This window comes from Oryctolagus cuniculus, chromosome 2 (genome assembly GCF_051225735.1).
Source record: "Oryctolagus cuniculus isolate XC-2025 breed Fujian yellow rabbit chromosome 2, ASM5122573v1, whole genome shotgun sequence".
In the NCBI taxonomy this organism is placed as follows: Eukaryota; Metazoa; Chordata; class Mammalia; order Lagomorpha; family Leporidae; genus Oryctolagus; species Oryctolagus cuniculus.
Window position 1 is genome coordinate 33,075,323 of NC_142868.1, and position 27,330 is coordinate 33,102,652.

Here is a 27,330-nt window from a genome sequence, read left to right on the forward strand (position 1 = left end):
ATTTTTCTTTTTAAAGATCGATTGATTTATTTGAGTGGTAGAGTTAGAGCGAGATCTTCCATCTGCTGGTTCACTCCCCAAATGGCTGCAATGGCAGGAGCTGGGCCAGGCATAAACCAGGAGCCAGGAGCTTCTTTTGGGTCTCTCACGTGAATGCAGAGGCCCAAGCACTTAGACCACCTCCCACTGCTTTCCCAGGTGCATTAGCAGGGAGCCGAATCAGAAGTGGAGCAGCCAGGATTCAAACTGGCGCCCATGTGGGATGCTGGCACTGCTGATGTCAACTTTACCTGCTAACACTACAATGCCAGCCCCCATAAACTTTTCTTTTCATTAGAAATTTAAAATGTGTGCTTCCCAAAGGATGGTGATGGTAGGCAGAATTCTAATACAGTCCCTAAGATTCCTGGGGAATCTGGTGTGTTCACTCTGTAGGACCCCACCCCCCTTGAGTAGGGCCAGGGCTGGGAATAGGATGGGTTCCCACTCCAGAGATTCAGTTACATGTTAAGGCAAAGATGAAGGGATTTTACAGGGGTCGTTAACACCACCACATCAGTCGACTGTGAGTTAATGAAAAAGGACGGTCTTGGGTAGGCCTGACTTGATGCGGTAAGAGCCTTTAAAAGAGGCTGGGGTGAGGTGGAGCAGGCGTTTGGCACAGTGGTTAAGTCACCACTTGAGATGCCCACATCCCATATCGGTTCGAGTCCCAGCTACCCCTCTATCATTCCAGTGCTCTGCTAATGTGCACCCAGGCAAGGCAAGTTAGTGATGGCCCACATGCTAGGGCCCCTGCACCCACATGGGAGACCCAGATGGAATTCTAGTCTCCTGGCTTCAGCTTGGCCCAGCCCTAGCTGTTGTAGCTATTCGGGGAGTGAACCAGTGGATGGAAGAATTTGTCTCTTCCTCTCTCTCTCTCACTCTGCCTTTCCCGTAAATAAATCTTATTTAAAGCAGTGTTTTGTTTTAAGCCTAGTGCTCTAGGTTGATTCTGCCACACATTAGCACTTCAGAATGGACTTGCCACGTGAATAATTGCTCAGACAATCCTTGATGAAGCTGCTTATAACCTCCAGAATTTGAGACTTGAAGACCATTCTTTTAAATGTTAAAATATCAAAAGAGTCTGTTCACGAGATTAAATAATTATCAAAGACATTGATCAGTTCCTTTGGTCAAAAAGTCAAATTGCTCATCATTTGCTGATTCATTCAGCTGGAGGATGTTTTATAGCATGCTACAACCATCATTTACTGGGGAAAGCTATTACCTGTCAAAATGATGGCTGCGCTAAGGCAACTCTCCAGTGGCACATTATCTCTGGTTTCTCCTACTACCCAAAGTCATGTAACTTATATGCTAATAGCAAAACTTCTAAAATATTGATAAAAAGCCAAAAAGGTAGCATATATGTCATTTTAATAACTTCTTCAGAATAGCTAAAACAAGTGAAATTTTTTCTAGCTCTACACTGGGAAATAGAGTGTCTTTCAAATACTATTAATTCAGCAACACCAGTGAAGGCAACAGAAGCAGTCAGAAATATTTGAAAACATCACAGAAGTCTTCTCATGAATTTGTCAAATCTCTGAACCAAACATCTCTTGGACTTTTTTTCAGGGATCTCAGAAGAGCCTAAAAAATTTAAAAGCACCTCAGTGTGGATTTTTTGACTTGACTGATTCTAGTGAACAAAATGGATTTTCAGCAGTAGAAACTTTGATTAAAAATAAAACTCCATGCCTTGTGTTCTCAAAGTCCCTCTCACGCTGTCCACAACATCCAGGTTGCCTCTGGTGTTTCCTTTTTCATTTTTTTTTTTTTTCAAGAATGCCACAGCTTTTCAAAGGGGCTTTGTATCTGTCACATTTGGTATCGAACCTCAATCCACTTTCCTAAAGTAATGTTTTATTCCCACCGAGTCACAGAAACCTGCAAGGTGTTTGCTTCTCTTTGTTCTAGATGATTCTCCTGTCAGAGACACGGTACGCCTTATACGATGAGGGCTCATCTGACCCTCCCTCACCCTCGCTAGCCTCTCTCAGCTGCTAAGGGAATTTGCTCCATCAATTTTTTATATTCTTCTTTCGGAAACTACTTGTTCAACTCTATTTTACTTGGTTATTAAGTTGGAAAGCCAAAAGCAGCTCAAATTAAAACAAGCAGGAAGGCTGGCGCCATGGCTCACTAGGCTAATCCTCTGCTTGCAGCGCTGGCACACCAGGTTCTAGTCCCGGTCGGGGTGCCGGATTCTGTCCCGGTTGCCCCTCTTCCAGGCCAGCTCTCTGCTGTGGCCAGGGAGTGCAGTGGAGGATGGCCCACGTGCTTGCGCCCTGCACCTCATGGGAGACCAGGAGAAGCACCTGGCTCCTGGCTTCGGATCAGCACAGTGCGCCGGCTGCAGTGGCCATTGGAAGGTGAACCAACGGTAAAGGAAGACCTTTCTCTCTGTTTTTCTCTCTCACTATCCACTCTGCCTGTCCAAAAAAAAAAAAAAAAAAAGGGCAGGAATAGACAGTGTCAGACAGTGTTAGACCATCATATAATAAATACCCTCCTGGACCTTCCACTTCTCCAACAGCGGAGTTACGCAGTTTTGCTGGAGGTAAGGAATATAAAACTGCCCTCTCAGAGTTATCTATGAAATCAACTACTAGCAACTCCTAGAGCATAAACACACAATCAAACACACAATGAGCCGGCATTGTGGCATAGCAGGTGAAGCCGCAGCCTGCTATGCCAGCTCATGTCCTGGCTGCTCCACTTCCAATCCAGCTCCCTGCTAATGGCCTGGGCAAAATGGTGAAGATGGCCCAAGTGCCATCTCACCAGCATGCATGTGGGAGACCTGGAAGAAGCTCCTGATTCCTGGCTTCGGTCCTGGCTGTTGCAGCTATTTGGGGAGTGAACCAGCAGATGGAAGACCTCTTTCTCTCTCTGCCTCTCCCCCTCTTTCTCTCTATAACTCTGACTTTCAAATAAATAAATAAATTTTACAAAAAGATAAATTATTCCCATGCCAAAAGCCTGATGAATGTTGAACGTACTGTGTTGAATGAGCCAATCAGGCTACCCTTAAAGTGAGGAACAAAGTCTCAAGCTCTCTGGTGAAGGAGTACATTGTAAGACCAAACAAAACATGGGTTCTGATTTAATTTCCCACATGGTTGTAAGGAAACAGCACACGTGTTTGCTGTCAGAAATGTGTTGCCCAAGAATGAAAGGGGTAAGAGAGGGTAAGCGAAAAGACCAAGCTTTGCGACCCTGAGGTTCACTGTCTTCCCTCTGGTGTAACAAAGACCTTGCAGTACATGGTGTGTGTTGTGTGTGAACAGCAGAATCTCAAATGCAGAGAGAACGAATCAACTTGGACTCCACAAGTAACGTCGTGATTATACTTCCACGGAAAGGCTAGTTGCTTTCAGAGGGTTTTGCCTTGATTATAGCAATAATAAACAAATGGTTTATGTTATAAAAGAAGTGTTTTGGTCTGTGTTGCTCTCAATTCTCTCTTTGTAAGCTAAGACATTGATTGCCCTTCAGGTTTTATCGACCTGATGTGAGTTGGATCATACAATGGATTCTTCCTGGTTTGCCACCATTCCCAGAGGTCGAGCTCACTCGCCCGTAGGCAGGCACCGGGCCAGGTAAATTCACAGATGTGAGGCACCTGTGCGCCCCGCCAGGCAACCCTTGTTGGCCCCTGGCCTCGCCCACGTGTTCCCTTCAAAGATTCCGCAGTGGGGTGCCGGCCCCTACACGCTGCGGTCCGGTGTCTGCCTCTGGCGAAGCTAGAAGCTCGCGTGTCTGCCTTCAGGCTCAAGGAGGAAGGGAAGGGAAAGCTAAAATGAGGCGCTGAAGCCGGGTTTGACGTCTACTGAGCGAATAGAAAGCACCACCAAGTGCAAGCGCGGTATTTTTAACAGTGTCTTTTTCAGCCTCCCCGGGGGTCTGCAGAGAGCTTAGTAGAGCTCATCTAGGTGCTGATCAGGGCAAGGCTGTGGGGAATGCCATCCCCCCCCCCCACCACCACCACCACCATTCCTTCCTCTCCTTTGAGTTCTGGGCGACTCGGCCATCCTGGATCCTCATGCAGACGGTGGTAATGCATATCTAACCCGTAACCCACAAAATATTCAGTCTCCTCACAAGAGTGTCTCCAAACCGGGGGAAACTCAAATTAATCTGCACAGATGATGTAGCCAAGATAGCTGCGGAAATTCTCTGCTGGTCTGCTGATTCTTAGTCGCTTCCCTCTGATCTGGTTTCAGACACATCTTTCAGCCTTGGCTACCTCTTCTCACCGCCACAGGAGAACTCCAAGATCTTGTGCAGCACAGCAAAACCTTGGCACTTTGGTGCCTGCTCAAGAGAGCTGATAGCCTTTTAGGGCTCACAGAACCCATGCTTAAAATAGATCTCTATGATTCAAGGTGCCAGCTCCCTGGTAGCTCACAGCTCCATCTGTTAGTATCCACAGAGGTCCTCAGACTACACATGGGCTCCACATGTGGTCCACGTGAAAATCAAATGAGGAGAGGAAACAAATGACTACAAAATTATCTAGCATTAACAACTAAGGAGAAAAAAAAAGGCCATGTGGAACTGACCAACACTGCCAGCCATGAGCTACTGACAATCACCCCACAGATAGCCTTCATACCCCAAGAAATGAGCCTGATGGCGTCATGTGTAGCGTTGTCCTTTCATTGTTGTGCACAGGCATTAATTCAAAGCTAGAATTTAGGAGGGTGGGGAAGTGTTTGAAAAGTCTTTGTGAAACGCTGCGAGCAGTCATTATTTCAACAGGCGGTAGAGTTCTATTTCTCAGGCAAATGCTTTTTGAGTACCTTATTGAATGCCGTGTGTGAGGGCGGGTACTTTAAATGTTCATGGAAAATGGAATTAAATGATTAGTTTATTTCGGTGCAAAATATTTTGAAATCTATGCATATGAGAGGCCTTCAAATGATTTGTGGAAAATGTGAATTGTGAAAAAAATGCACTAAAATACAGTTTAATTCTGTTTTTCCATGAATGTTTTGAGGTACCCTTGTGGGTGCACTATGCTGTGATCTGGGATGCTGTCCTCCAGGAGCTTACTGGCTGGTGGGAGAGACATCAATCAAATCATAATGCAAAACAATATAAAATAGCAACAGTGATCATTGCTGCAAAGGGTGTTAAAGGGTGTGTAACAACAGGAGTGGACATGGGCATTAGGAAGCGTTAGTTAAGCCAAGAGCAGAAAGGAAGGGTTGCAGCCATCTGGACCAAGTCAGGATGAGGGGAGGGAGTGGCAGGGAAGCAGGACAGCTCAGGCAGGGACTGGCTGGGGAGGGACGGAGATGTCCGTGTGCTGTGTTGCAGCCGTAATTCTTCTGGGCCTGGTGTATGTGGCTGTCACATGAAGGTGCTCAGTGAATGAGCAGAATACATCATCCTATTCCGCCTGTGGATTCGTCATACTTAGGCGTATTTTCCTGCAAAGAGAGTCACCCTCTGCATTTTGATCTATTCTGTAACCAAGCAGATGGCTGTAACCTTTCCTGTTTTATGAACCCAGATCTGTATTTTAAGAATCATAAATATTACAGTTAAGCAAGTAAAAATTAAATTTTCATGTTATCTTGCTTGGTTGCCGAACATCTGGCACCAGTAATGTATCTTCCCTTCTGCAGGAACTTGAAACCTGCTCAGACTTTATTACACTGGTGACAAACACGTTTCACATTATAATTTTACATTGCCATTAGTTTTATTTGGGGGGTAATAGAAATGACTGAGTCATCCACTTACGTTTGACATTTAGTGGTTCTCTTGCACAATAAAATTCCACTCTCTGCGTTATGTTCCCTCAGAACCCGCCTACATTAACTGCGAGCATTTCGGCATAGGTTGAAATGTTTCTTTGCCACTGAGCCGTGTTGTCACACACAAGTGGCTACAATCTTATCTAGGGGAAATGTTTCATCTCAGTTTCTAGGGTTCAGTGTAAAAGAGCAAGAAGACTTGATTGGTGATTTGAGCCGGCAGATCCCTGGCTCGCTGTTGCCAGTAAGCGGTGTGCTACAAAGTGCATCATGAGACAGAAGTAAGTTTGACTCTACTAAGAGGGAGCTGTGAACCTGTTACTTAAACTCTGTCCCTTCGTGAAGTTCTTATGAAACGGAATGAAATGACATGTGTGAAAGAACAGTGCATACAGAAGTTGCCTATGGAGACACTAGTTTGCTTGGTCCTAAGGCAACCACGATTAGAATCCCCTTAATGATGTTGGGAGCGCTATGAAGGCAGGGACTGCCCATGCATATGTAGGGGGTAGGGTATCCCTGAATCGCCACGGCTTAGTGTAATGGGAGGCCCATGGCCAGGGTTTAATACATTTTTGGTACATAGGTAAAGGAGAAGAATTGCAAGGTTTTAGAGATTTTACCATTTTTGATGGACATAGAGAGGAGACACAAAATGACCCCTTCACTGACCCCTGCATCAGGAGTGAGTGGAAGCTTGTTTATACGCATTTATTCACTGGCAGTATCTAGCACGTGACATCTAAGGGGCCATCTCAAGTATGCAGAAAGTCAGAGGAGTAGATTTTTCCCCTCCCTGCTTCCTGGTACCTGGTGTACCAGTCTGTGACTTTACACACACTCCTTTAGATACCTTTTCCCTGGGATTCTTGCATCTCTCTGCAAGACTTTTGGCTTCAGGGGCCCAAAGGTAGCCCCGTAGTTGAGAGAGAGGAGCGACACTAGCAGGGGGCACTCTTACCAGACTGTTCCCATGGTGCCTCTTGGCCTGCTCTTTTGCCTTCTGGATCCCTCTCAACTCTTGTTTCTTGTCTCCTGTCCAGATTCTCTAATGTGCCTGTTACTTCTGTGGGCTGCCTACTGATTGCCCAAGAAATTTCCTTTCTGCGGTCAGCCAAGCTGGTTTCAATTTCAGTTGCTAGTGCCCTCCTCCTGCGACTTCTCTAGTGGTCACCCCATTGCACATTGTTTCTAGGGATATGTTGGAAGGTTACTTTTGCGTAGTTCTCAAAATCCCTTCCTCTAAATGGCCAGTGGTTTTCCTTTCTCTTTACTATCCTTAGCAATTCTATGAAGTGTGCCTTCTGGTCAATGAAGTAAAATCATATTCCAATTATTCTTTGTCTCCTCTTCCTTTGTTTTTCCCTTTCCCAATCCCAAAGATTTACTTCTTGTTCCTCTGCTTTTTTCACTCTGTATTTTTCCCCCTTAGGGTAGGTGAGATTTAATCACCTCTGACTGCGCATGGAACCACAGGCCAGATGACATGTTGGGGAGGGACAGAGATCCAAAGATGAACAAGACAGTCATCCCCTATGTGAAGTTGATAGTTGAATAAGATGTAAACTAGTTACTGCCAAGCTAGGTAACCCAAGCCAGCGTGTCTCTCAAAGCAAAGAGGAAAACAGCAGAGGCGTATAAAGCACTGGGATTTGATGCTCTGTGCCAACCCTTTCTGCAGGGGTGAGACTTATCTCAGGGTTCACCATGCTCCTGGCATGTGCCGGGCACTGCGCACTGCCGGCATCCTGGTAATCCCTCCTTATTTCTCTCTCGCAGGATGAATACACTTCTTTGGGAAGGCAGCAGCCTAGCTATTGCACTGTGCATATGTGCATAACAATACTTACTTTGTAATACATGAACAACTGGAGGGAGATTCAGGAATGTACAGGCAGCCTCAATGACAAACTGAGCACTGAGTGCGACACAGCCTCACTGTTTCTGTGAGCTACATCGTCTGGGACGCGTGTTCCTGCATTTCCAGGGAACGACAATGGCACATTTCTGCCTGACATTCTCCCCCGCTGCCTATAAGCCATCAGTACAAAGAGAGGCCTTACAAATGGCACTCAGAGGAGACATTCTTGCCTTTCCATTTCTCTCTCAGAAAGAGCAACTTAGAGTGAAGAGAGAATTACATTAAGGTTAAAGGAATATAAGGAAGGAAGAATCTGCTTATTTTTAAGGTGCTTAAGCCTCTGAAGAATTCTGGATTTTTTTTTTTAAAGGCCATCACCCATTGGCCTACACTGCACATTAATATTATATACCTGGTAATAAAGCCAGAGGATTTTTAGTGAGTGCTATTAAAGAGAAAGATGGCTGAGACAGGTTTTCCTGGGTGAGGTTAGTCTCGCGTTTAGCTAGCACTTAAAATTTGTGATTCCCCCAATTATATGGTTGACAGGGGAACCATTCACTTTTTCTCAGACAAGCCTGTGATCCTCAGAATTATGACTTGAAAGCAAATGATCAAGAGTCCTAAGGTAACTAAAAAACCCAGCAAAGCTCGGTTAAAACCATCCTGGCCCAGGCACACAGGTGAGGGGGAAGAAAAGGAAAACACGAGTTTCTGCTACTAAAAGTTCATTTTTCCACTTAAAATAACTTTATGGCTTTTATTTAATTATTAAAATTTTCACTGACTGCACATTTCCACCAGCTCACCCCATGTGTAACTACCATCAAGTGATCCTTTAGCCAATACTCAGAATTAGTCCTGGCCTAATTAGTCATTCTATGCCAATGCCAAGTAGAAAGCCTAAGTTTTTGAAAATGCGTAAGCTCTTTAGGTGAGCCAACCTAATTCTTCCCCAAGCTGGGGATCTGAATAGCTGCTAATGTAAGTAGTTCACAAGAACCTCAGGCACACGGTCTCCAGGACAGACTGGGCTAAGCTCCATGTGGCTGTGGCTATGGCTGCACCTGCAGCTGCAGCAGGGGCCTGGGGGCCTGTGTGGTTTCCTTTCATTTTTGCAAATTGTTTACATGCAAGAGTGGCAGCTTCCGTTTCTAACCTCTCACCAAGTACAAAGGCACCTGGCTGCAGACACAGAACTTCAGTAACTTTGCCCCTGACTCTATGACTTTCCATGAGTCAAGGACAGTCTTTCTCTTTGATGAAGATGAGGGCTTTGTCCCTGTCACATTGCCCCTGTCTTCCCTTCTTTGTAATGTGACTTGACAACTTGAATGCAAAAGGAGGCTCCACCATTAGGAGGAGATGGGACCACAGCCTGCGAGCTGCTCTAATTAGGATCCCCCTATTGCACATCTGCTTCCAAGAGCGGACAGGGGGCTTTTTAATTGGGGCTATTAGAAGTCCTCTGTGCATGGTGACACCCACCATGGAGCAAAGGCTCCAGGAAAGAGCCCTGCCCACTCTGCAATTACGCCTTGCAGTTCTGAGGAATAATGGTATCTTGTCTCATTTAAAAATAAACCTGAGGCTTCTTCCTCATTGCTTTCTCTCCTCTGCCTACTCACATGAATTTCTTCTTGCCAATTAAGCAAACTTTCCATTATTTAAAGAGGTAGTTTTGATCATAACTGTCCCCTGATAATAAGACAGATTAAGCAGGAGTTCATTTGCCTGTGGCTCCTTTATTCCAGAGACAAGGCTAATTTAAACGAACTTGGATCTCAGATCCTGCATTTACTCCGTGGTGAGACAGTGCAGCTTTGGAGTTCCCTGAGCCAGGCTCTGTGTGCACGGCGCAGAACTCACCTGAAATAACCCGCACGTTCAATGCTCTCAGTTTCTCAGAATCTCTTTCCCGTAAGAGAACAGATGTAGGTTTGTACTTCTGACCTATTCCAAGAAAATAAATTAAATATTTAGCAATAAATAAGCACATTCTTAACATATAGTCCCCATGTTGATTCAAAGGATGACCAAAGAGAATGGGCCACCAGGACACTGAGAGCCTCTCTTTAGGAAGTTAGTTTCCATTCACAAATCCAGATTCTTTCTTGAACCAATGGCTTCTCTGCTGCCAAAAGTGCCATTATGCCTTCTCTAAAATTGCACCAGCTCTTATGTATGCTATTGCATACATTGATATAATATACAGAATATTTATTGTGTATTTATTGTCAGTAGTGATGTGATATTTCTCATGACTTTATATGCTTAGATTTGCAAGGCAAAGCTTTGAAAGCCACTAAATCTGTCATTTATATAGATGCACATAAGAATATAATGGGACTCCTCACTACTGGTCTTGTTCTAGACATTTCCTATCTTGCATCCATCTCTCTTTGCAAATACGTGGTCATATGAGGGAATGGATGAGAGAACTCATAATTATGTACTATTTGAAAATAGCATTTATTTAAAATAATTTTTAAATTAAATTCCAAGTCTTGATTCTGATATCTTACTAGCTATACAGCTTTGGAAAACACCCCTTAATCTCTGAGCCTTGGATTTTTGTTTTCATTTGTTTTTCATCTCTAAAATGAAAATAATGGCATAAACCCTTCTTGTGCACACTGAGAATCTAATGAAAATGGTTATTCTACAAATATACAATACTGTTGATGTTGTCAAGCACTGCATTAATGGCTTGATACTAAGGTACCAATGAAGAGTCTTGATTTGGAAGAGCTCTTAGAAATATCTGCCACAAGGGCTGGCGCCGCGGCTCACTAGGCTAATCCTCCGCCTTGCGGCACCGGCACACTGGGTTCTAGTCCCTGTAGGGCGCCAGATTCTGTCCCGGTTGCCCCTCTTCCAGGCCAGCTCTCTGCTGTGGCCCGGGAAGGCAGTGGAGGATGGCCCAAGTGCTTGGGCCCTGCACCCCATGGGAGACCAGGATAAGTACCTGGCTCCTGCCATCAGATCAGCGCAGTGCGCTGGCCGCAGTGAGCCAGCCGCAGCGGCCATTGGAGGGTGAACCCAAGGGCAAAGGAAGACCTTTCTCTCTGTCTCTCTCTCACTGTCCACTCTGCCCATCAAAAAAAAAAAAAAAAAAAAAAAGAAAGAAAAAGAAATGTCTGCCACAAATACTCCGTCCAAAGAATTACTGGCACCTTTACTCGGAAGGAGAGACAACCACGGTTCCATGGTTCTACCTACTAACGTGACTGCTGCATCCTTTCCTGGTAAAGAACGTAAGAGCTTTAGGATCTAATACAACCACCACAATACTGCTAGCCCTTACTGAGAACTAACTATGTACCAGGCACTACTTTAAGCTTCTTAAATAATCTTTTTAATTCTATCCTTTCCTCAGCTCTGTGCGGTGGTGGTGGTGGTGGTGCTATCCTCGCTTTATAGAGAAGCGAAGGTGGGTTCGGATATAGTAAATAGTTGCTCAGCCACATAGTAAGTGATAGTGCTGAGACTCAAACAAGAGTCCAACTGTCTTTAAAGTCTATCCTCATAGATGTTATCCTCATAGATGTACTTTATATTATTCTCATAGACACATTTTATACCATCTCTAAGGGGCCAAATATTTGCATGACAAACTGCCCATCAGGCCTGCTATCCAGCCCATATATGCACAGGTGCACACCCATCGGGTCAGTATATGCGTGAGTGCATGCCAATAAAGACAGCATATGCATGGGTACACAGCACTAGCACTATGACAATAGTTTTTACTCCATCCTGACAGGTGGGTTCCTTGTCTTACTAGTTGCTAAATATTATTAACAAGCCCCCACTGTCCTAACTTCCAACTACACATTTAACACAGCCCCAACTCAAAATCTACTGATACCTCCACAATTAAGGACTGACTCAGCTCACACTCATCACCTGCAGCCACTCCGCTCAAGGTCTCCAAGTCCGAAATTCTCTGTCACCACCTCCTGCTCTTCTACCTCTCTCTGCCTTCCCTTTCACCAAGAACCTGTTCAATCTCTAGCCCACAGACTCCTTCCTGTTCACTTGTCCAAGTAGGAGAAATGCTGGTGCTGTGTCTGACTTATGCAGTAATGGCTCAGGTTACCTAGAATTGCCTCTTACACACAGCAGGTGCATAATGATGATAAATAGAACTAAAAAAGAAATTAACTCCATACGTAAGAGTTCCTTAACTCTAAATGATTATCCAAGTAACTGACTTCACTTTCAATACTTACTCTGCCACTTCTGAACTCTGTGGCCTTCACGTATTTTGTGTATAATAAGGATGATCAAAACTACAAAAACTAATAGAACTAAAGCATACCAAGTGATCTTCATGGAACAGATGAGATCTGTAAAGAAAAGAAGACACTATAAAATGATGAAAGAGATCAAGGGAAACATGTGGTATAGTTGAGTTCCATATATTCTACTCTTACCTGAAAAGCTGAATATATAGTCCTGTTATAGGCTCACTAATTCTCCTGAATTCTTTCTTGATGTATTAAAAAAGGAACAAAATGAAGAAGCATGACAAAGTGACTTCCAGAGATTCAATTAGTTCCAAAATTCTGAGATTAAGTTCTCTTACAGGTTATACTGATAATAGTTTCAGCATCATTACTACGTTGAGGTTAAGACCACAACAACAAGTGTTCCAGAATTGGAGCCATTTGTAGTTAACAATTTTAGCCATTGGTCAAGCAGCCCAAAAAATACATTTTCCAATCAACAAAGAGGCAGAGAGTACAAGGAGAATGGGGAAGAGAGGGAAAGGCAGGCATAGACAATGATAGACTGAGGATCGCAAATGGCCAGGGCTGGTGACTCATCAGACTCTCAGTGGCTTGCATGCCAACAACCAAATGAAGCATATGAATTAATGAAGCATACAGTTGCCCTGGCCTGAATGTGACAAGGATTTGAGTGTCCACTTATCCATTCAGATGACAGTGAGGCAGCCTAGGAGGAAAGGTCAGCCTGCAACCACAGCTGAGCATGGTCTCCCTTGGCCTCATGCAGACTTGCTGGCCAGCAGAGCCAGGAATGCATGACCTCAACAAGCGTGACTTCATCACGTTCAAGACACAACTGCACGAGTTCCTAAGCCACCCTTGCATACAAAACATGTCTAGTGCTTACTCAACTTAGCAGAAGATGCGACTATAACTTGTTTATACCCTTGGATGACTACCTCTGTGGGGTTGCACTCTGGGCATTCCTTTCACAGGCCCCCAGATGTGTGTTGTGAAGGCATTCAGCACCGACTTGGACCAGAGGCTTGCTAGAGACCAGACAGAGGTTGACAGGGATGGCACCACTTAGCCTGTTCAATCTCATCCCATGCTATCCAGCAGCCAACCTTGCATTTCTCAGTGAAATAAAACAGTGAAATGACATGAACTTAGCAGGATTCTGCTCTTCTCCCAACATCCACGATGCCCGCGGCCCCCTGATCTGTAGCCATTTTGCGAGGAGCAAGAGAAGATGGAAATCTGAATAAAATCCAAGGGGACTGTTTAAATGATTGTTTCAGAGGAAATTTATCAGATTGAACCAGATGTGGATGGAGAGGGTGTCTAAGGAAGGGATCAAAGTAGCCTTTGCACAAGAGGAAAACTTGAATAAACCCTTAACTCTCTGCACATGCAAAAACAGGTACCTTGTTCCAGAATACAAGAGTACACACTTGTGTATCACTGTTATCTTTCTGATTATAGACTCCCCAAAAAGCTGCTCACTTTCACTTCACTTTGAATGTAGAGTTTATGGATGCCTTCCATTCACACAAAAATAAATTATCTTAAAATCATAATTATGAAAGTGCTTATTTTTACTTTGTACTTGAGAAAAAGATAAAAATCAATCAAACAGACACACAAACGTACATTGAAACAAAGAGAAATGTGTCATAGCTAGAATCTAAACCTCTTCTCTTTCAGATTTCACTCTAGTTACCTGCTCGAGGCAGCCCTTCCAGAAGCCACCTTCCAGCCTCCCTCCTGCATGGGACAGAACTGATCCTGCTCTTCAGATCCTCTTCCATACCCCACGCACACTCACACACCTTGAGAAACCCCCAAATCACAGAGCCCAGAGGGTCCTTGGCAAACTCACAGGAGAAATTTAGCCCTAAAAGTGTATACATCATATATTTGTGTTTGCTTTAAAGTAAACATAACACTCAAAAAGAATTAGCTATAAAATAATTATATCTTTAGGAAAGCACTCTAAAGCCATCGTGAAGGCTTCCGTGTACCTGGGATATCTGAAGGCACAGCGAATGACTCTCCCTCTGCACCTGTGGCATGGGTGGTACTTGTTTGTTTACATGTGGTGTCTTCCCCTTCCACACTGTCTTAATGGTCATCTGACTCTTTCCCAATGCCTGGAGCACTACCTGGCATACAGCAAGCACTCATTCAATGACTGTTTTGTAAGATGTTCTCCAAGAGATGTTATGGGTAAACTGGAGACACATTGTTTGGTAGAAAGGATTACTTGTAGTCATCCAGAATAAGTGAGTAGGAGGCTAATCAGCAAAGCAGAAAGCAGAAACAAGTTAGCTGCACTAAAAATAACTACTCGAGAGATTATAGTAAGTTTATGTAAACCAATGATAGTCCTTACTTAATTTTGTATATCGATATCTGATTTGTCCTATTACCTCTAATTTCCTTAAAAACTTACTTTTTAGGTCCATTTCTAGGTACAAAGAAATGTGTGTGCAGTTGTTCAGAGATTCCATAATGCTGCAGGTTTGATTTATAGACTTTCCCCTGGTCAGATCTTCCTCTGTGACTGTTGATTTTCTAGTGTGCATTTTCAGATTACAGGTAGTGTTGTTTTCCTCCACGTGAGTGACCAGAGGAGCCACAGTGAAGTTAAAATGTTGACAAGGTGAATGAAAATCATTTTCTCCCCTCTCCATTGATCCTGTCATGATAGAATCTAGAAAGAGATTAAGAAAATTTTGTTTGTAAAATAGTAAGACATAAGTGGAAAATACACGCAATTCAAAACTGTATCTCCCCCTTCCCTTGGCAAGAAAGTAGAAACAAGTTAGGAGCACTAAAAATAACTACTCGAGAGATGACAGTAAGTTTATGTAAACCAGGTGGTGGTAGGGTTGAAAGAAAAGGGGATCAAGAAAATATAAACATTTCTCTCATGATTTGTGAAGCAGACTGCATTTTCCAGAATGGTTGCAAAGATTTCCCATCCCTCCTTGTCCTAGCTTTCTAGGGTTGCTATAATCAAGTCCCATTAACTGAATGGCACAAAGAACAGCCGTTTGTCTCACAGTCCTAGAGGCTGGATGTGTGAGATCAAGCAGTGGGCAGGGCGGGCTCCTTCTGAGGACTGCGAGGAAGACTGCTCCAGGCCTCTCTCCCAGCTCCTGGTGGTTTGCTGCGCTTTGACCCTCCTTGGCTTGTAGAAGCTTCACCCTGTTCTCTGCCTTCATTCGTGTGGTGTTTCCTGTGTGGGTGAATCTTGATGTCCACACTTCCTCTTTTTATAAGGTCAGCAGTGACACTGGGTTAGGACCCACCTTCACATCCTCACCTTACCTTACATCTACAATGACCCTGTTTCCAAACACTGTCACACTGAAGTATTGGGGCTAGGATTTCAACTTGGATTTGGGGGAGGGCCCCTCTGCCATCCATAACACACATTGCCCTAAACCTTGCCACTCCTCTACAAATAGGTAGAAGTCTAATTCCTTTCCCTTGAGTCTCAGAGGGTTTGTGACTTTCTTATAAGCAATCTCCATAACCAAGCCAGAAAGTGTAAAGCAATCTCCACCTTATTCTTTGGAACAGTAACACTGGAGTCTGAATCACTGTGTAAAAATATAGAAACTCAAAGCCACCATGTTGTGAGGAAGAGCAAATTATCCCAAGTGGAAAAGTGAACAATCGACAGGTTAAAAAAGCAATTACCGAATGGGAGGAAATAGTTGCAAGTCTGTATCTGGTAAAAGATCATCACCCAAAGTACATAAGAAATACCTATAGCTCAACATGGAAACCAGGAAGACCTACAACAGGGCTTGGATGTGTGAAAAGGTGCTTAGCCTCATGAATCATCAGGGAAGTGCAGATCGCAGCCACAGTCACATACCACCTCACACCTGTCAGGATGGCAATCAGAAAATCAATAATACCATGGATGACGTGGAAGAATCAGAGAACTTGAGCACTGGTGATGGGAACATAAAATCGGCCAATCAGTGTAGAAAACTGTATGAAAATTTCTCGAAAAATTCAAAATAGAGCTCCATATGATGTAGTAAGTCCAGTTCTTGGTATATATGCAAAAGACTTGAAATCAGGATCTGAAAGAGATATCTGTACTCCCCTGTTTGTTGCAGTATTATTCATAATAGCCAGCAACCCCAGTGCCCATCAGCAGTTGAATGAATAAAGAGAATGTGAGATGTGCACACACACCCAGGAATATTATTTAGCAATTATGACAGTGTAGTTGAACCTGGAGGACATTATGCTGAGTGGGATAAGCCAGTTGCAGAAGGCCAAACACCACAGGGTTCCCCTTACCAGAGCTATGTAAAGTAGTCAAACAGAAAGAGAGTACACTGGTGGTGTTGTGCATTGAGGGAAGGGAAATGGGAAGTAGCTATTGACTGGATATAGTTACACAAAATAAGTATAAGAGTTCTGCTCTAGGACCTTGTGCCTGTAGGTAATATTATAGAGTTTTAAGAGGGTAGATCTTGTGTAACATGTTCTTACCATAATAATAAAAAGGCTCATAGAAAGTTCCAGAGACTTCATGAAGAGAGAGATGCCCACCTGCCCCTAGTGGCCCCAGCTCCCCTGTTTTAGCTCAGTCATTGTCTAACTCCAACAGCGTGGAATGCCACAAGCCAGAACTGACTAGCTATGTACTTTGTGAATTTCTGATTCACAAAGAAAATAAATAATAAAACAATTTCCATTGTTTTAAGCCACTGAGTTTTGAGGTGATTTTTTTACACAGCCATAGAAGCTGGGACAACTGGAAAATGTACTCTTTCCATTTCCCAGGGAGGCAGAGGAGTAAGCCACCCATCCTTAAATCACTTCCTAGTTCTCTACCATTCCCCATGAATTCAACTCAGAACCCTTGGAATCATCACAACACTGCTTGAGGAAAAAATTCATCGAAAGCTGATGCTAAGAAACCTTGTTTCTGCGCTCAAAGAATGGAAAACATACCAATGGTTACTGATTCAGGAGACGATGTTGCTGAATCGGTACAAGCAATAATTTTTTTTAATATTTATTTATTTACTTGAAAGTCAGGGTTACACAGAGAGAGGAAAGGCAGAGAGAGAGAGAGAGAAAGAGAGAGAGAGAGGTCTTCCATCTGATGGTTCACTCCCAATTGGCCACAATGACCGGAACTGGGCCAGTCCAAAGCCAGGAGCCAGGAGCTTCCTCAGGGTCTCCCACATGGGTACAGAGGCCCAAGGACTTGGGCCATCTTCTACTGCTTTCCGAGGCCACAGCAGAGAGCTGGACCGGAAGTGGAGTAGCCAGAACACAAACTGGCGCCCATATTGGATGCCGGCACTGCAGGCGACAGCTTTACCCGCTACGCCGTAGCGCCGGCCCCAGCAACATTGTTAATATGTGGGCTGGAGGTCACCAGCAGATGTTAAGACTGTGAATGAATTATTTCACAATGACCCAATTCAATTAAACTAAATAATATAAATTGATCTCATAGTAAGTACAAGATTCAGTTAGGCACTGTGCATAATATGTAGTGATTCTATTTGCTCTGTCAACAAACGCCTATTGAGTGCCTACTATGTGTTAGATGAGGCATCATACTTACAGCTAGAAATAAGGTACTGAACCAAGACGAAGGCCCAGCCCTCAAGATGCTGGTTGTAAGACAAATGCAAGGCGATTCATATTTAGTGGATAAATGTCAGGCAGGAGTAGGGACAAATGCGTGAGGGTTCAATGACTCCGCTGTAAATCAAAGTTTGATGTCGTTATGAAAGACTATGGGTTTCTTAGAATTGTGTTTCTAAAAATTCACTCCTTTAAAGAGATCATGCTGAAGAATCTTTAACCATCAAATGTATGTGCATCATCATGACATTTTGATGTTTTAAAAGTCTTTCAAGGCTGGCGCCACGGCTCAATAGGCTAATCCTCCGCCTGTGGCGCCAGCACACCAGGTTCTAGTCCCGGTTGGGGCCGGATTCTTTCCCGATTGCCCCTCTTCCAGGCCAGCTCTCTGCTGTGGCCAGGGAAGGCAGTGGAGGATGGCCCAAGTGCTTGGGCCCTGCACCTGCATGGGAGACCAGGAGAGGTACCTGGCTCCTGGCTTCGGATCTGCGCAGTGCGCCAGCTGCAGCAGCCATTGGAGGGTGGACCAACGGTAAAGGAAGACCTTTCTCTCTGTCCCCCTCTCTCTCTCACTGTCCATTGTGCCTGTCAAAAATTAAAAAAAAAAAAAGTCTTTCAATAAATAAAACAAGTTATACCTCAAAGCCCAGTAAGTTGCCCGTCAAAAACCACAACACAGAATGTTCCAGAGGAAATGTTAATATATTTAACAGGAAAAGTTCATTTATACTTGATATTTCTCGTCCTCACTTTCACTTTGTATTTACCTTTTGATGTGTGTTCCTGGGAAATAAAATCCACATTTCCTTTAGGTTCACAAACCAAACACGAAGAGCACATTTTAAGTTCTCTTGTGATGTCTTGGCAGATCCTGGTGACGTTTTGGAAGCTGGAGTGATTTACAAAGATTCCCAAGATAATCTGAGCTTCTCTTACTGCTTGCAGAAAAGTCACCAGAGAAAAATTTGAGGAGGAAAGAGAATAGGTGGGATTGGGTTGTAAACAAACCTTCAGACAGGATAGTTCCAAAATTCTTCCTGTAAAGGAAAAAAAAAAAAAAACTTTGTTTACTGTGAAATTTTGAGTATTGGGCATTCAGAGGAATACATAATAAGCTCCTGGTTTTCCTTAGATGGATTAGCACATTGTAGCTTATCAAGGACAAGCGTTTCTTTTACTATGAATTAACAGTATCTACTCCATTGAAGTGTTTCTTTTTTAAACTTGTCTACATTCCCTATTAATTTTCAGAGAACAGATGTCCTTGTAGAGACGTGTTGGAACCTTAACACTTCAACTATATTCTGGGAAAATTTTAACAAACTTCTTCAGAACCCATCTGTTCCAAAATAGAGGCTCAAGTCAATTGCACAGAGTGCAGCAGGGGATGAAAAATGCAGATAGCATCTCTGCATTCGTTTCCTAGAGTTTCCCTAGCAGATCACCACAATATTGGTGCTTGAAAATGAGAGAACGGCGTCCTTTCACAGTTGGGGAGGGCTGAAGTTCAACGTCGGTTCCATGGTTTGGAATCAGGATGTTCATGAGATGGTGCTTCCTCTGAAGGCTCTTGGGAAGAATCCATTTCTTGCCCCTCTTCCAATTTCTTGAGGCTGGAGACAGCCCCATGTTTGTGGCTTGATCATTGCAAGCTTTGTCACCTGCGTCACATTGTCTTCTCTGCTTCTCTTGTATCTGTGCCAGGTCCCCCTGCCTCTTTCTCTTTTTAATTTTTATTAGTATAAAGAGAACAGATTTCATGTATTCTATAGGTACAATTCTAAGAATATAATCATTCTTCCCTCCCTCTCTTCCTCCCTCAGTTCCCTTTCCATCCTTTCTTGTTTTCTCTTTAATTTTTACAATAACATAATTTCAATTTACTTTATAATCTCAGGCTAAATGTACTCTAACCATAATGTTCAGTAAGTAAACAGTAGAAAGGCCACAGTTCCCCAGGAGTATAGACAAGGGCTAAAAACAATAATCGAATCATATTCTGTAATAACTACCACGTATCAGAGAAAGCATATGATATTTGTCTTCTGGGGACTGGCTTCTTTCATGAAGCATAATGGTCTCCAGTCGCATCCATTTTCTTCCAAAGACAGGATTTCATTCTTTTTTTTCCTTGCCTCTGTCATAAGCATACTCGTGACTGGATTTGGGGCCCACCAGGATAATCTCCCCATCTCAACAGTCTTAACTTCCTCAGTTTATAAAGACACCTCTTCCTTATAAGGTAACATTCATAGGTTCTAAGGATTAGCACCTGTCATCTTTGGATGGCCATTATTTAGCCTACCGGAACCTCTAAAGATGAAATTCAGTAAGATGACATAATTTTTTTATTTTTGTCTTAAGATAAACATCAGAAATAGAAATGTAATAGACACTGACTCCAGAAACAAACCAAAGACTCCAGTGCTGTATGTGTCATGAGCCAAGACAGTTGCACAATTTATTGAATTGTCGTGAGTCTGGTTTTGTCACCAGCAAAATAGAGATGACTGGATTGTGCTAACTGCGAGGAGTTACAGTAGCATTAAGTAGCATTTCACTACATATGAAAACAACTTTGACATTTGGGTAAATGTATATATATATTATTTAAAATGCAAACCAGTATCTCGAAGTAAAAATTTAAAAATCATCCATCACTTAGGATGGGATTATCTGTGGTTTAACTCATATAAATAATCAAACTTACTATGTAAAAAAATGGGAATCCCCTTTTAGCTGTAATGACCAAATAAGAAATAGGTAACCTATCTTTCTGAAATTCCCATTCTGATAGTCATTTGTTACTGAGAGAAAATAGCCGACACAATCAAAATCACCTTTATACAGCTGCTTCTTCATCTCTCAGATAACCAGAGGGGATAAAATATATTCTTAAGATTTCTAAATAATACAGAAGTCAATGAAAGAATTACTTCAGTTTTTACATTGATTACTTCTAGTCCTATATCAGGTTCAGAAAAGAAAACCAAGCTAGTAATTGATATTAATGCAGTTTTTTTAAACTTTTATTTAATGAATATAAATTTCCAAAGTACAGCTTATGGATTACAATGGCTTCCCCCCCATAACGTCCCTCCCACCCGCAACCCTCCCCTTTCCCACTCCCTCTCCCCTTCCATTCACATCATGATTCATTTTTGATTCTCTTTATATACAGAAGATCAGTTTAGCATACATTAAGTAAAGATTTCAACAGTTTGCTCCCACACAGAAACATAAAGTGAAAAATATGAAAAATACTGTTTGAGTACTAGTTATAGCATTAAATCTCAATGTACAGCACACTAAGGACAAAGATCCTACATGAGGAGTAAGTGCACAGTGACTCCTGTTGTTGACTTAACAAATTGACACTCTTGTTTATGGCATCAGTAATCACCCTAGGCTCTTGTCATGAGCTGCCAAGGCTATGGAAGCCCCCTGATTTCACCGACTCTGATCATATTTAGACAAGGCCATGGTCAAAGTGGAAGTTCTCTCCTCCCTTCAGAGAAAGGTACCTCCTTCTTTGATGACCCGTTCTTTCCACTGGGATCTCACTCGCGGAGATCTTTCATTTAGGTTTTTTTTTTTTTTTCCCCAGAGTGTCTTGGCTTTCCATGCCTGAAATACTCTCATGGGCATTTCAATCGGATCTGCATGCCTTAAGGGCTGATTCTGAGGCCAGAGTGCTGTTTAGGACATCTGCCATTCTATAGGTCTGCTGTATATCTCACTTCCCATGTTGGATCGTTCTCTCCCTTTTTTATTCTATCAGCTAGTACTTGCAGACACTATTCTTGTTTATGTGATCCCTTTGGTTCTTAGTCCTATCATTATGATCAATTGTGAACAGAAATTGATCACTGGGACTAGTGAGATGGCATTGGTACATGCCACCTTGATGGGATTGAATTGGAATCCCCTGGTATGTTTCTAACTCTACCGTTTGAGGTAAGTCAGCTTGAGCATGTCCTGAATTGCACATCTCTTTGAGAAACGGTGACTTGATCAGCCCTCACCCTGACTGTTGATGAGCAACTTAATATGTTATCCCTCCTAGTATTTTTTTTGTTTGTTCTACTTAATACTTTTGGTTGAATACTGTAATCAATACACAATTATTCTTAAGGGCTGAAACTTAACTGAAAAGTGATCACTGTTAAATATAAAAGTGGGATATTAATGCAGTTTTATAATTTGTGGAGCTGTGTCTAAATAGTAATTTCATAAATATTTGATTATCTGTGTTTTTATTAGTTACTAAGTGAAAGTATCATTTACTAGCCCATTATATTTTAAATTGCTTCTATAATAATTCACATTTCCAGCTGTAAAATATTTCATACTCAAGTTGATATACAGGTTTTTTGGGGAGATAGAATTTTGCTCAAATATATAACTTTATTATGTATTAATATGGTTATAAGCAAAGATGTAACCAAATTGAAACTGTAATAAAATATTATTTTCAGTAATAATGGCAAAGGAAAGCAGTGAAAGATAGCACTCCATCTGATGGAGCTCTATAATCTACAGCTTTTCTAATATTACTAAAACACATGAAACACTTATTTCTTGCCACATTTCCATTTTCCTCGCTGGCACTTTCTATCTTATGAAATTTTCAACCTCTTGAATTTATATTAGTAAAATATGACCTAGAAGGGAGATAGAGAATTTTACTGTCAATCTTGCAGTCCTCTTAGGCAATAAGTGAGCAAGGGGCCTTTCTAAAATTGATGATATAGCCTTTATATTTGGGTATGAGGTCATTTTATGATGGCTTTCAAGCCTTACTTTAAATAATTCAATTGGAAAGGAAATAGAGGACACATCCTCCCTTGGTACAATTTCAAGAAATAAATAATTCTACTCAATCATTTTTGTTATCAGGTAGGCTATATTCTCATCTCCATAAACAAGGAATCATGAATTTCACTACGGCCATTACCATTGCTGGGAGTTAGACATTGAAATTCTCACTCAGAGAGATGGAAATGAATTCCAGAATTGCTCCAGTGCTGTAGCCTCTCAGAGGAAACATACAGGATACTAAATAGTATTGGGAAAATACAAGACAAGACAGGACAAAGGCCCAGTCCAATAATTTTCTCTTTCTAAAGAAAAGCAAATAGTAAGATGAGAGAAATAACAACTATATTTTCTTTTTAAAGTAAAATACATCTTTAGTAAAATATATCACACATATGTAATACAAAAGATATTATGGCAGTGAAATAACAATAAAATAAGCAAATTGCCATGAACCTATCAGCCAGATTAAGAAACAGGATATGGCTGGTGCCATGGCTCACTTGGTTAATCCTCCGCCTGCGGCACCGGCATCCCATATGGGTGCCGGGTTCTAGTCCCGATTGCTCCTCTTCCAGTCCAGCTCTCTGCTGTGGCCCAGGAAGGCAGTGGAGGATGGCCCAAGTGCTTGGGCCCTGCACCCACGTGGGAGACCAGGAGGAAGCACCTGGCTCCTGGCTTTGGGTCAGCACAGTGCCCCGGCTGCAGTGGCCATTGGAGGGTGAACCAATGGTAAAGGAAGACCTTTCTCTCTGTTTCTCTCTCTCTCACTGTCTAACTCTGCCTGTCAAAAAAAAAAAAAAAAAAAAAAAAAAAAAGAAAGAAAAAGTAAACAAACAGGATATGACCAACATTTTTGAGGCTCCCTATCACTTCCTACCCCTAAATCATAGCATGCGTCTTTGTTTGAGAAATGTCTATTCAAGTCCTTTGTCCATTTTCTAATTCGTTTTTTTGAGTTCTTGCTATTAAGGTGAGTTCCTTATTTTACTTAGGCTATCTCCACTATTAGATGCATGATTGCAGATGTTTTCTCCCATTTCCTGGATTGTCTCTTCACTCTGCTGATTATTGCCTTCACTGGGCAGAAGTTTTTTGTTTGTTTTTTTTTTAATTTGATGCCATCTATTTTTCTATTTTTCTTTAGCTGCCTATGTTTTTGGGATCATATCCAAAAAATCATTGCCTGGATCAATGTCAAGCATCTTTCTCCCTATGTTTTCTTCTTGTAGTTTCACAATTTCAGGTCTTACATTAAACTTTTAATCTATTTTGAGTTGAGTTGTGTATGTGGTATGAGTTAAGGGTCCTATTCTGCATTTACTCATACTTTTTGATGCCATCTTTTATTTGTTGAAGCAAACTAAAGACTTACTTTATATCTCATAATTTCAATACCTGACTTCTTTGAAGATTTTGTTCGAGCATGTTTTGTTTCTGCTGAGTCTTATCTGTTGAGTTTTCAAGTGTTTTGTGATTTCTAATAATAGCTCATGTTCTAGGAATTCTACTTGTGAAATTATGTGAGGCTTGGCTTGAAGGCATTTGCCTCTGCTGGGAGTCTAATTGCACTATTAATCCAAAATCACTTTAATTAACTTACTGATTGAACTTTTCACACCTCACAGGTAATGACCCTCAATATCTGAATTATGGCCAACTGAATTTGCAACTATCAAGGTGGGCTTTTACCTTGCTCTCTCCATGGAGAGACATAAATTGTGGAGACACAAATTTCCTCATAGCCACACAGATATTTCCCTTGGATTGCTGTTTGATGAAGTATGTTTCTCCTTAGTGTCTCGTCTCAGTGTCCTCCCACATGTGGCCCCAATGCCACTGAGATTCCCAGCCACATGAGATTGGTAGAAGCTTCCATGACAACCAGTGTGTTCATTCTTTCTCACCTATCTGGATCTATAGCCTGTAGTCACTTCCAGCCTCTAGGAAATTTTCTCATTAGCTTAACAATGTATTTTTAGAGTTATTATTGTGCTTTATCTCACATTTTTAAGTATTTTGTGCCAGGGAGTATTTTTCTGACTGCAGGAACAGAAAACTTGACTACCTGTTGACCTTTAAAAGTGAGCACTTTTAACAAGAACTTCCCTATTTAACAGATAACAGGAGCTCTAGAAACTAGTCCAGGTCAGGTCATATTTCCCAGAAACCTAGCTTATTCCTCTGTTAACTATTTATCAGGGAATTATGTTAGAAACATAAATTATTTGCTCTAAGCATACTTGCTTCAGAGTATTAAATGTAAACTAGAGAAAATAAGAAATGTGTTGCCACTCAAAAGCATTGCCACAACCACTTTGGAGGAGCATTTGAAGGTAAATTACAAAATTAAATATAGCCAGTACAGTGGGCTGAATGTTGGTGTTTCCCTAAAGTCCCTGTGTCGAGACCTGATTCTTGAGTGAATCTTGGGGCCCAGAGGTTGATAGCCCACATCAGAGTGGCCAGGTTTGAGTTCTGGCTCCACTTCCACTTCTAAGCTTGTTGCTGGTACCCGCTCTGGTAGACAGCAAGTGGTGGTTCAAGGACTTGGGTTCCTGCCACCCTAGATTTGAGTTCTGGGCTCCTGGCTTCAGCCTGGCTGTTCCAAGCATCTTTAGAGTGAACCAGCAGGTGGAAGATCACTCTCTCCCTTTCTGTGTGTGTGCATGCGTGAACATGGATGTGTCTCTATCTCTGCCTTTCAAACAACAAATAAAAAACAGAAACCTTAATCCCAACGATATGTGGAGGTGGGGCTGGTGGGAATTAATTAGATTATAAGGATGGGGCCCACATTAATGGGATTAGTACTTTTGTAAAGTGACCCCAGAAGCTAGTCTGTGAGAACACAAGGAGAAGCAGGCAGCTTACAGCTCAGAAGAGGGCCCTCATTTGAACCCCAGTGTGTTGACACCCTGACCTTGGACCTACAGCCACCACTTTCTGTGGTTTATAAGCTACCCGGTCTGTGGTTTGTTGTTATAGCAGTCCAGACTGACTGAGACACCCAGCTTTCCCATTGCTAGATAGCTCCCCAATGGCAATGAAGACCTATGTTCCCACAAACACTTGTGCAGTAATATTCATGGCAGCATTACTATAACAGCCCCAAATTGGAAACAACCCAATGGATGAATGGACAAATGTAATGTATTTATCTAATAGACTACATTGCAACAAAAACAAAAGATCTACTGATACATTCAATGATGCGAATGAATCTCAGAAACATTATGCTAAGCTAAAGAAGCCAGACCAGAAAGAGATACAGTGTGATGAGTCCATTTATAAGAATGATAAGAAGAGATAAAGCTGATTTGTGGTGATACAGGTTAGAATGTTGCCTTGAGAAAGCTGGGGAGCTTGACAAGAAATGGTGGGAAAATGTGTATGGGAATGATGAAAATCTGTACCTTGTTTGAGGTAGCAGCTATACAGGGACATACAACCATCAAAACTTGTGAAATACACACTTCAGATCTTCCCATTTTATGATATGTAAATTATGACTTCTAAAAACATAGACAATCATTTCTAAAGATCTGTCGTCACTGGGCATTCTTTATCATAATTCAGTAATTTTAAAATATGAACTGCTAGGACAGGAGAGACCCCATGGTTTATCTGCCTAATTTACAGAGACATTTTATTAGTGCACACTGTGGGGAGCCAGCATTGTGGTGCAGTGGGATAAGCTGCCGCTTGAGCCACAGGCATTCCTGATGGGCACCAGTTCAAGTCCTGGCCACTCTGCCTCCCATCCAGCTCCCTGCTAATGCACCTGGAAGAGCAGCAAAAGATGGCCCAAGTGTCTGAGCCCATGTCACCCACGTGGGAGATTCAGAGGGAGTCTTACCCAGGCTTTCTCAGGCCTGGCCTAGCCCCAGCCTTTGTGGCCTTGTAGGGAGTGAACCAGCAATTGGATGGAAGATAACTCACTTTTTCTCTTTCTCTCTCTTTCTCTCTTTCTCTTTCTCTTTCTCTCTGTCACTCTGCCTTTCAAATAAATAAACGACTATTAAACTAAACACACACACAGTTTTCCTTTGGCCTCTTTAACAATTGGCATAAACTCAAAAAGAGTATCAATTTCAATAGCATAAAAAGTTGCATTTCCATTTTGGGGGAAATAGTTGAAGTCTCTCTGGTGATACTGGGTGGAAAAGAAAAAAGAATAGCACATTGTGTATGGGAGGTATCTGTGGAGTTGACTAGATCAGGAGCAAAGGAGTCCAAAGTGGATTTGGATCTATTCATAGGACAATTGGGATGGACCATTTAAAAACGTTTGCTGGGTGCAGGGGGCAAAGTTTTGGGTAACTTTGGTGGTAGCCATATTTGAAAGGTAGACTTGAGGATAAGGAAAAGGCTGCTCATTTTACTTATCAAAACAAGGGAAGTAAATGCATCTGATGAAACGCCATATAGATAAAGGAAATGGCATACAGTGATTCAGGGTAAAGAGATACTTATCTTGTAAACACAATACTCTAAAATAACTTTCACTGGCTGGCACAACCTAAAAATTCTAAATCTTGTGATAAAATTTTATCTTTCAAAAACTGTGATATGAAGATAATACCTGGCTAGCTTCAATCACAAGATGATTATGAACTTCAGAAAGAAAAGCTTCCTTCAAGAAGATTTTTTTTATTTCTTTAACAAAAGGACCCAGAAAATTTGCTTAATCATCTGAGTATCTTCCAATATGACAGGTGCTGTCCTATCTGCTTGAAATACATCAATGAACAAAACTAACCCCCAAATTCTCGTCTTATCGAGTTTACTTTCTGTTTGCAGAAGACAAGCAAGAAAAAATGTACATAATTAAAGTGTATCTGTTGGAAAACATAGATAATAAGAGACAGGGTATAGAACTGCAGACACCACATTGTTTAAAAGACAGTCATTGTTGTAAGAACAGAAAGATACGGAGAGAGCATTTATTCACCAAAAC

The 27,330-nt window shown here is 42.1% G+C and overlaps 2 protein-coding genes across 7 annotated transcripts in view; one reads left to right on the top strand and one right to left on the bottom strand.

Annotated features, from left to right (window-relative positions):
• The window catches only part of KLHL5 (kelch like family member 5), a 140,518-nt gene that overhangs the window by 11,563 nt on the left and 101,625 nt on the right, over window positions 1-27,330 (top strand). The gene's annotated exons all lie outside the window — the stretch shown is intronic.
• Window positions 1-27,330, bottom strand: part of TMEM156 (transmembrane protein 156) — a 41,339-nt gene that overhangs the window by 6,342 nt on the left and 7,667 nt on the right. For 4 of the 6 annotated variants that reach the window (XM_089325342.1, XM_008275068.5, XM_089325340.1 and 1 more), the window contains exons 2-5: window positions 18,320-18,589; window positions 14,371-14,631; window positions 11,916-12,032; window positions 9,550-9,633 (exon numbers count right to left, since the gene is read on the bottom strand). In XM_089325342.1, coding sequence (XP_089181468.1) covers window positions 9,550-9,633; window positions 11,916-12,032; window positions 14,371-14,631; window positions 18,320-18,392 — 535 coding nt within the window. In that variant the 5' untranslated portion in view covers window positions 18,393-18,589. The remainder of the gene's footprint in view (window positions 1-9,549; window positions 9,634-11,915; window positions 12,033-14,370; window positions 14,632-18,319; window positions 18,590-27,330) is intronic. The other 2 variants (XR_016228863.1, XM_089325341.1) reach the window with 2 other exon arrangements.